Source organism: Psittacula echo (genome assembly GCF_963264785.1).
Source record: "Psittacula echo genome assembly, chromosome: Z".
Lineage (NCBI taxonomy): Eukaryota > Metazoa > Chordata > Aves > Psittaciformes > Psittacidae > Psittacula > Psittacula echo.
In genome coordinates, this window is record NC_137742.1 from 68,964,998 (window position 1) to 68,974,260 (window position 9,263).

General features: G+C 41.3%; 1 protein-coding gene across 1 annotated transcript; it reads right to left on the minus strand.

Annotated features, from left to right (window-relative positions):
* Nucleotides 1-774: 774 nt before the first annotated feature.
* Nucleotides 775-7,154, minus strand: SRP19 (signal recognition particle 19). Its single transcript, XM_080637116.1, has 5 exons — nt 7,042-7,154; nt 5,733-5,808; nt 4,601-4,672; nt 3,805-3,916; nt 775-2,697 (listed from the first exon to the last, which is right to left on the minus strand). Exons 1-5 carry the CDS (start codon nt 7,083-7,085, stop codon nt 2,564-2,566), a joined length of 438 nt encoding a protein of 145 aa, XP_080493242.1. The 5' UTR covers nt 7,086-7,154; the 3' UTR covers nt 775-2,563.
* Nucleotides 7,155-9,263: the final 2,109 nt, after the last annotated feature.

Here is a 9,263-nt window from a genome sequence, read left to right on the forward strand (position 1 = left end):
TCAGTCTTTTTTGTAATACCCTTACACTTTAAAACAGCTTTACTATTTTGAGTTCCTTGGGAAATTTTGGTAAGCAATGCCACCAAAATTCTTTCTTAACATTCATAACATAGCACAGACAAGTTCACAAGATATTTAATTTCTCAACACTGTAACAGATATCCTATGGGATTTAACCTCCACATTTTTCACCTGTCCATAGTCCCAAACTCTGGTTTAGAGTACTTAATTACTTGATTTACAGTACTTCATCAAGAATACTGATTTAGATGGCACAACATGACCAGGACTTGGCTAGAGTCATTCCCTTCCACTTAACTGAGTTACCTCATACCAATTAATTTTCACAGAGCTCTCACTGTATAAAGTTTCAGGACTCAGCACTCTGTTTTCTGCTAACCCCCCCCCTCTTCAGATAGCATCTGTTCCTGCTCTTCCTACCCTATGGCATTCCATCAACTCACAGAAATACCACTTAACTAACTTCTCAAAATTTAGGTGCATTTTCAAGCTCAGATAGTCCAAACGTAGAATGCATGAACTGTTACATCGCCAGACGAAAACCTGGAGACATTTATATACAACCATGGTTGATTACAGCCTTAGAAAACGGAACCTCTTGTCCTAAGACATTCCATTTTAGACACCCTACATACTGCTACTATCTCACTAGTACAGGGCTTGGACTCAGGAACTTGCCATGGCAGCTTCTGGATTTAGTAGAGGAGGCCTGCAGTCCCCCTTGAGTGAACAACGCAATGCTAGAACCACACTCATAAAATATTACATGCAGGAAATAAAATTGACTTTGAACTAGTCACAAATCAGGGGCTCTATGCAGCTGCACTATGGGTACCTACTGGCTTCACCTTCAAGGGGCACTGGTAACTCACCATCCATTTGAAAAAGTTGCAGTTGAGCGCAATGAGAAAAGTATGAACGTGAGAAAACTTGTGCAAAAAGAAATGTATGAAAGTAAGAAAACACAAGCGACAAGGATAAGTAACTTGGGATATCATCAAGAACTTTCCCAAAGTTTCATTACTTTAGAATCATCATTAAATATCTGAATGCATTTTGAATGTTGTTCTTCTTTAAAGTGGGAAAAAGGTGATGCCATGGTATAGCATACCTGACAGACAAGCGAGAAAAGTCTTGAAAGAGAATGTTGGCACATGAAAAATCTGTCAAAAATAATCCGTAACTTGCTTCCAATAGTCATCTGTGAAAGCATTCAAGTGACTTTTGTTTTGATACAGTAAGTGTTAGAAAACTCATGCAGAAATTTTTGTTTTAAACTCAAAACAGGTACTGCTGCTTCTTTTTCAGTCTCCTTAAACTGAACGCTCATTTAACTTGCACAGTACATTTCTTAATTAGTCTGAAGGAGCCTTGCTACTCGACAGCTGTTGTGACTAACTTACCTTCTTCAAGTAACTTTATGTCCCTGTGTGGGACATAAAAATAAAAAAATAAAATAAAAAAAAAAAAAATAAAATAAAAAAAAAAAAATTAAGTTACCAAATACCAAAGCCTCAGATATTTGAAATAGGATGCAAAACTAAAGCCACATTTCCTAAGCTCTCAAACAACCCCGAATGGGATAATATAGTATCCCATATTGTATGAGACGCAAAAGGGAGATCTCCCCCCTGCCCTTCCCAATTATCTTAAAACTTCACAGTATTATCCTTACAGTATGTATCTCTGACTTCTTAACAAAAGGCTGTGCAGTAAAAAGTAACACTTTTGGAAGAAGCATTCTCTAAAATTCATTTTTTTTAAATTAACCTGTCACCTTTATTTGTACACTTGACAGCTGTGGAAGAGAAAATTTAAAATGATTTAAATTGTTTTAAATGATAAATTTTAGATTGGATATTAGGAGAAATTTCTTCACCAAAAGGGTCGTCGAGCACTGGAACAAGCTGCCCAGGGAAGTAGTGTCGTCACCATTCCTGCAGGTATTTATTTGTAAATGTGGCACTTTCGGACATGGTTTAGTTGTGAACTTGGCAGTTCTGGATTAACAGCTGGACTCAATGATCTTAAGGGTCTTTTTCCAATCTAAATGATTCTATGATTCTATAATTATTACCAGGGGAAGTTTACAGAGGCATAACATCATGGATTTACATTTTTCTCTTAGTGACAAAGACTCTCCATAATTAAGAAAATCACTTCACTAGCATAGATAAATCGCTTACTAAGGCAACCAGTTTTCAGGTATCTAGTCTGCATAAGAGTATTTATTCATGTATTTATCAAAAGCTGCATATTTCCTCTGTAAAGAATAATTCTCCTTCCCACTCCGTTTCTTTCTGTTCTTCCACTTTTAAAAGCGGGTGCCAGCTTCAGACTTGCAGGTGTGTGTCAAGACAGGTTTATTTTTACATAGATGCAAGGCAGCTACATGCATTCCAGTTCCCAGAAAAGTTCTGTTCAGCTTCACCTGTTTATTTCTTCCTTTCATCTGTCACTTGGAAGTTGCAGCAAGTAATGTGTCCATCCAGCTTTGTCGTAAAAACAACTATGTGATGTAACAATTGCTCCAAGTGTGAGCTCATTTCTTTTTCTTTCCTTTACCTTTCTTGCCTCCCTCTCCTTGCTGAAGACTTTGATCACTACCTCCCATCTTTTGGGTTCTTGATTTCAGTTTGGGAATAGTTTCTGCAGCATACAGCATCACTGACTTACCTAAAAATATAGGGAGAGATCAATGCACACCTACTATATTAAAAACATCTGCATAATTTTCAAAGTTAGGCACTTCAGCCCCTATACAGATTTCTGTTAAAGTGTAGATCTAAAACCTAGGATGATTTGTGCTTCCTTCCCCTTGTGCAGCCACAAGTTTGCAGAAAATTCTCAAATTTTTCCCCCCCGCCTTTTTTTTTTTTTTTTGATTTTAAAGAAGTACAGGACTGATCAATGTCATAGCAGACTAGAACAGGCAGATAACCTGACAACTGCCAAAGTATCTTCTTTGTATCTACATCCTTCCTGTTACTTTTTCCCTCTGCATCCTTAATGGGCCTAAAAAACCTGGGACAGAATGACCAGGCAAAGGTACAAGCATTTTTAGAAAGGCACTGCCTTCTTCCAGCAGGAATAGGGGCTTAAGCTGTCTCCTTCTAACCAACAGCACTACAATGCTACTCTAGATTTGATACTATTCTTGCTCTTTCCTTAACATACATACTTCTTCATATATATATATGTATATATGTATTTTTGCTTTGCTTTTACACAGCAACTAGTTTTCAGTAAAAATGCAAAACATTACATTACTTGTCACTCAAGATAAACTATTCCTGTTAGTTAAAGGGAGCTGCTCCATTGTTAATTTATGAAAATGGGCAGCAGAAAACTCAGCTGAACTCAGTATTATACTTCATCAGTTTGGCATCCATACTGATGCCTAGCTGATGTCTGTAACCCAAGAAAAAGACTGAATTTAGCCATTTTAATACCAAATCCTTTGTTTTAACTGTCAACAAAGCAGTAAGCGAACACAGCAATCATACAACACTCCCCACAATTCCCTCCAATGCAACTGTTTGTAGAAATACCAAGATCAAAGACAGCAGCACTTTACAAATCCCACTCAATGCTCACACCTCAACTGCATCTGACTGACTTATACAAGCAAAAGGATTGATTTCGTTGACTTAGGCAGAGATTTAATGTAAAGTTGTAAAACGTGAAAGAGTAAAACTAATTCAGCAAGTTTGTAACATAAAATAAACAAAGTCCTTCTGTTTTATTAACAGACAAAGTGCCTAACCCAGGTACTCTACTCACGTGTTGGAAACTGAGGTAAACATGGATTACCATCATCTTGTTTGAGCTGGATTCGTACTCTACCTCTGTACTGCACATCTCTGTTCCACTCTCTGGGATACATCTTATTTTTCTGTCATACAAAAGGAAACACTTATTATAAATGTACTGTAATAACTGAGCTAAGTCATAGCAGCCTGGAATACTAACAGACGTAAAACATAGCCGTAGCTCACCAACAGTGTCACCAACTACTCAGCCACTGCAGTAGCATCCAAAGCTATAGCACAGTGTTTTCAAAAGCACTGCTGCAACTAGTACTGGTACTGAACAATTTAGCAAGTAATCTGCTACAGGGACTGCTCCACCTCCCCACCAGCCTGGACTGCAGTGACACACGTCTTCATCTCCACAGCCACGAACCTTTCCGGATACTTAAAGACAGATGTCTAAGGCCCACTCCTTGGGCCTTTATTTTTGTCAAAATGTTACGGGTTTCTTATTGATAGGAGCTATTTCACAGGCAGGGTGCACTAGTCTGAATATATTACACTTCTAAAAAGCAAACTGATTTTGTTTTTGGGTACCAGTCACTTTCTTAAATGAGGACCTAAACTTTTGGAAAAATTCAAGAGTTTTAAATTAGCGATTACTTCAGAAAATTAATTGCAAAAGGTTACCTCTCTGGAAATCCAGACTCATTCCTTAATAAAAAAGCAACCAGCTTCATATATTTAAAGAACAAGCAGGTATTGCACTAAGAAATGAACATTCTCTGGCTAAGCCTACCTAGCCTTTTTTTTTTTTCCTGTATTACCTCTAACAGCACGTTGAATCCAACTGCTGCACATACATCCTGGATTTCTGTAGATGTGGGATTTTCAACAGCCTGTTGAAACAATGTTTTAAAGTTAAATATTTTTCCGTGATGCACTACTTACACAGCAACAGTTAGTAGTTTCCACCCTATCCCTCTGTAACTACAAAAAGGAGATGCATAAAGAGAAGGTACTTCACACACTGACAAATCTACTGTAGAAGTCACCTGTGAGTGCTTGTAAGGTCTACATCTAAAAAAAAAAAAAAAAAAATGAAAAAAGAAAGAAGACACAAACCAAACCAAAAAAAGATATAAGACATCAGAAGAATGAGAAACAGATGAGGATTAATTAGCACAGGGGAAGTAACAGAATTGCTGAGGAGAAGTAACTGAAATAACATTGATTATATTTACAAAAAAAACATGGAAACAACCAAAAGCCATGAATTGGCAACAGCAAACTTGCAGCAACGACTGAAGGGAGAAAGAACAGAAACTTTCTAGGCACAAAGCAGTGGAGTCCTCCCACAGACAGATCTTTAACTGGCAACTTGCATGCTCAAGAAAGGTTTTATTTTTAACTATTATCACAAAAAACACACAAACCTAAAAGAAAAGCTCTCTATATTAGCAGAAATACTTGTTAAAAACATCATAAAGGAGATTTTCAATAACTATTTCAGGACAGATTAAATGCAGTAACAACTACTACATTGTGCATATTTGCCACATGCACTGTAAGTTCTACCTTTAAACCCAGCAATGGGAACAGGGCACAGACTATAGGCACGTATACTCAAGTCACGAAAACACGGTAATTAGGTATCTCTTCTTATTTTGCTTTCAAATTTGACAAACTACTTACGTAGGAGGTTGAGTGCCTTGAGTCTCTCAGCACTTCACCTGTTTGCCAAAGGTGCTGCTTACATGAAATCGACACTTAAACCCAGCACTCTTCTACCAAATTCACATGCTGACTAGGTTACCTTCAACTACGCTGTAACTTCCAGTTATCAAGCTACTTTTCATGGGGAACAGGAAAGAGCAACAATTTTGAGATTTATTTCCCAACTCTCTAACCACTGCTACACAGCAAGACATTTTATTTCCTTGCCACCCACAAACTTACTTTGTCTATAGGTATCCTTCTTCCTTCTGCTATTGTCTTCTTGTTATTCAGATAGGCTGGATAAATGCAGATGAATCTAAAAAGAAAAAGCAGAGTTTAAGTAATATCAACTCTCAACTATTTAATTATTTACGCAATATTTAACTAGTAAAACAAAAAATAAACCTCATGACTATGATACAGAAGTTCCCACAGTGGCTTAGAACAACCATTCATTTTCCCTAAACCAATTAGTAAGATGTTGTAAAACCCCATTTCCAGTTACCCAGGACATTCCATGACCATCTGGCTGCAGTGTTTGTTTCATGACAATACTTTGTGGAGCACATCTATTTCGAGTAAAATAGATTTTTGAGTAAAAATATATTTGAGTAAAGTATTTTTGTGCCATCTGCTTTGAGTAAAAAAAAATAAAAATTAAAAAAAAAAAAAAGTGGCTGAAAGAGAATTCTTTGATCCATTTTGTACAATTTACCTTTTTTTTAATCTCCTTCCCTCCTATTCACACACAAAAGAACCCAAATTTGGGTAAGTTATAAAGCCTCTGAAAAAACTTGCTTAAGGTATTTCAGTAGATTTAAAACTCTCAAGCACATACAGTACACAAGAGAGACAGAATCTCAACTATACTTCTTATGAGACAATAAAACTAGCTGAGGCCTACAAGCAAAGGCTAAGAAAAAGGAATGCCTACATTTGAATGAGGAACTATGACAGCATAAGTATATAGGGAAGCAGAAATTGAGCAAATAGAGAAAACAATCTGGAGCAGGCTAATATTCAGCTATTTGGAGACTGACAAGGCACATTGATCCCAACTGCCTCCCAAGTAAACATTTCTCCCTGCCTCTAAAATTAGCCTTAGTCATTGCAACTCATATTACTCTTCTCATCCAGTTCTCTTTACGAGTCAACCAGTACTTCCATGCAAGTGGCAGAGTTCTGCATGCGAAATCACAGAATTACAGTCTGGTCTGGGTTGGAAGGGACCTTAAAGCTCATCCAGTTCCAACCCCCCCGCCACAGGCAGGGACACCTTCCACTAGACCAGGCTGCTCCAAGCCCCATCCAACCTGGCCTTGAACACTGCCAGGGACGGGACTGCCATGGCTTCTCTGGGCAACCTGTGCCAGCGCCTCACTCTCTTCACGTTCTACCTCAAACGGCCAAACTAGCTACTGAAGCCCACAAACACAACAGCAGTCGCAACCCCCACAGCTGGGCGCGGTCCTGGCACGCCCCCGGCTGCACCCCATCCCAAGAAAGAGGGAGACTATTCCAGGCAGCAGCAGGGCGCAGGCCGTGTTACCTCTCCTTATCAGCCCGAGACGTGGCGGTGACGGGCGCAGCCATCACAACGACAGCACCAGCACTATGACCGACGCCGACCACAATCCCACTTCCCTTTCATCAGGAAATCCCGTCCCCTCTCCCAGCCCTGCAATCCCATTGGTTAGTGGTGCTGTCTATAACGGCCCGTCACCCTGTCAGGAGGTGGAACGTGTTCCTCCTGTGGGTTGAGCTCTCCGCTGTCGCGCACGCGCTGACGTGGATGCCGTCGAGGGGGGAGCACTGAGGGGGTTGTTACTGCTTCAGGCTGCACAGGCCACACCACTGAGCAGTGCTGCCCTAACAGGCCTCAGTGAAACAACGCCATTGTTGGAACGCTACATCTCGGCTCCCTGGAATAGTCCGTGTGGGATTACAGTAGAAACCTTGGCTCTGGACAGGAATGCTGTCTAAACTGCAGTCTCAGGCTGCTGTACTTGAGGGCGGGGTGGAAGGTACGTGATAACTCACGCACAGCAGCAAAGCGGGGCACCTACAGCCAGAGAGATGCTTACGAGCCAAGGTTACCCTTCAGAATGGGTAAAAATCAGGTAGATGACTGGCTTCAATTAACACCTTATCAGTGATCCTAAGAGGACCTGGGATCATGAGTTCATAGTCACTGCCTGGTCGAGCTTTCCACTGTTACTTTTTCATAGATTGGTCAGCATCCAGCTAAGTTTCTGCTCCCCAAATCCCTGTGGTAGCTCTCCTACACCTAAGCCTTTGGGTTGTGCCTTATCCTACTGTAGCCCAGATTTCTGTTTGCAGTCTATGATTGCAAAGAGACTGGTATGGCTGCAGAATGGACACATGCCTTGTAGGAGAGTAGATGTGCATGTGTGTATGTGTGCATGCTGGTTAGCACCAGCACGCTTTGCCAGAAGACATGGGCTGCAGCGTATGAACCTGGAGAACAAATTCCCATGCAGCTGTGCCTGCAGGACCACATCAGCAGGCTGCAAGAGTGCTGTGTCCTTTCTCTGACTCCTGCAGACCAAGGTTGGTTTGAACCACCTGGTCAAGTGGAAGGTGTCCCTGCCCATGGTGGGTGGGGAGGTGGAACTGGATGAACTGGTGGAACTGGTCCCTTCTGCCCAAACCATTCTGTGATTTAGAAAACTGAGAGATTGACTAGTGTCTCTTTATTAATCACAGCCGACTGGGTGATCACACTGCATGCTAGAGAGTGCTGTGTGAGTTCAGTGCATATACAGTGCTTAGCAGAGAGAAAACAGCAGAGGCCTGGCAGCACAGACAGCTGTGCCTCTTCATGCATGTGTGCAGTCTGACAAAGAAAACGCAGCAGTTTTGATATGTACCCTTAATGTACTACAGGCAGTAATATAAGCCCAGATGGAGGCGATCAGTAGCACACAGTCTGGTTGGAGCCAGTAACTAGGGGAGTACCCCAGAGGTCAATACTGGGTCTGATGCTGTTGGATGTCTTCATTAACGATCTGGATGATGGGCAGAATGCACCCTCAGCAGGGCTGCAGAGGACACCAAACTAGGAGAAGTGGCTGATACCCTAGAGAGAGGGTTGTGCTGCCATCCAGAGGGACGTGAACAGGCTGGAGAAAGGGGCTCAGAGGAACCTCATGTAGTTCAACAAGGGGAAGAGTAAATTGCTGCTGCTGGCAGAGGGGACTAGGCACCCTAGTGCAGGACAGACATGGACATATACCATGTCCAGCCAAGAGCCACCAAGATGATGAAGGGACTGGAGCATCTCTTCTAGGAGAGAAGGCTGAGAGACTTGGGACTGTTCAGCCTGAAGAAAAGAAGGCTCAGAAGGATCTCGTCAATGTACATAAATACATGAAGGGAAGACGCAAAGAGGATGTAGCCAGGCACAGACTGAAACAAGGAGTTGGAGATTCCCTGAGAACATCAGGAGATGCTTATTCTCTGTAATGTGAGTCACCCTATAATGTCAGTCACCCTGAGCAGTGGCACAGATTGCTGAGGGAGGTCATGAGGTCTTACTCCCTGGAGATACCCAAAAGCTGTCTGGGAATAGTTCTGGGCACCCAGCTGTAGGTGGCCTGCTTGCATAGGGGGTTGAACCAGATGAGCTCCAGAGATCCGTGCCAGCTACGACCATTCAGTCAGTCTGAAAAATGCTAAGAAGTATTTATTTATATTACCACAGCTTCATATATAATCAAATGAAAATTAGGGTAAAGCTTAATGAACAAA

Bases quoted from the DNA above. Each gene is read 5' to 3' on its own strand.
- SRP19 (XM_080637116.1), bottom strand. From the start codon at position 7,085: ATGGCTGCGCCCGTCACCGCCACGTCTCGGGCTGATAAGGAGAG. The intron at 4,673-5,732 runs GTAAGTTTGTGG...TTGTTTCAACAG, and splicing joins GAAGGATACCTATAGACAAA to GCTGTTGAAAATCCCACATC. The intron at 2,698-3,804 runs GTGAGTAGAGTA...CTATATTTTTAG, and splicing joins TTTACCTCAGTTTCCAACAC to GTAAGTCAGTGATGCTGTAT.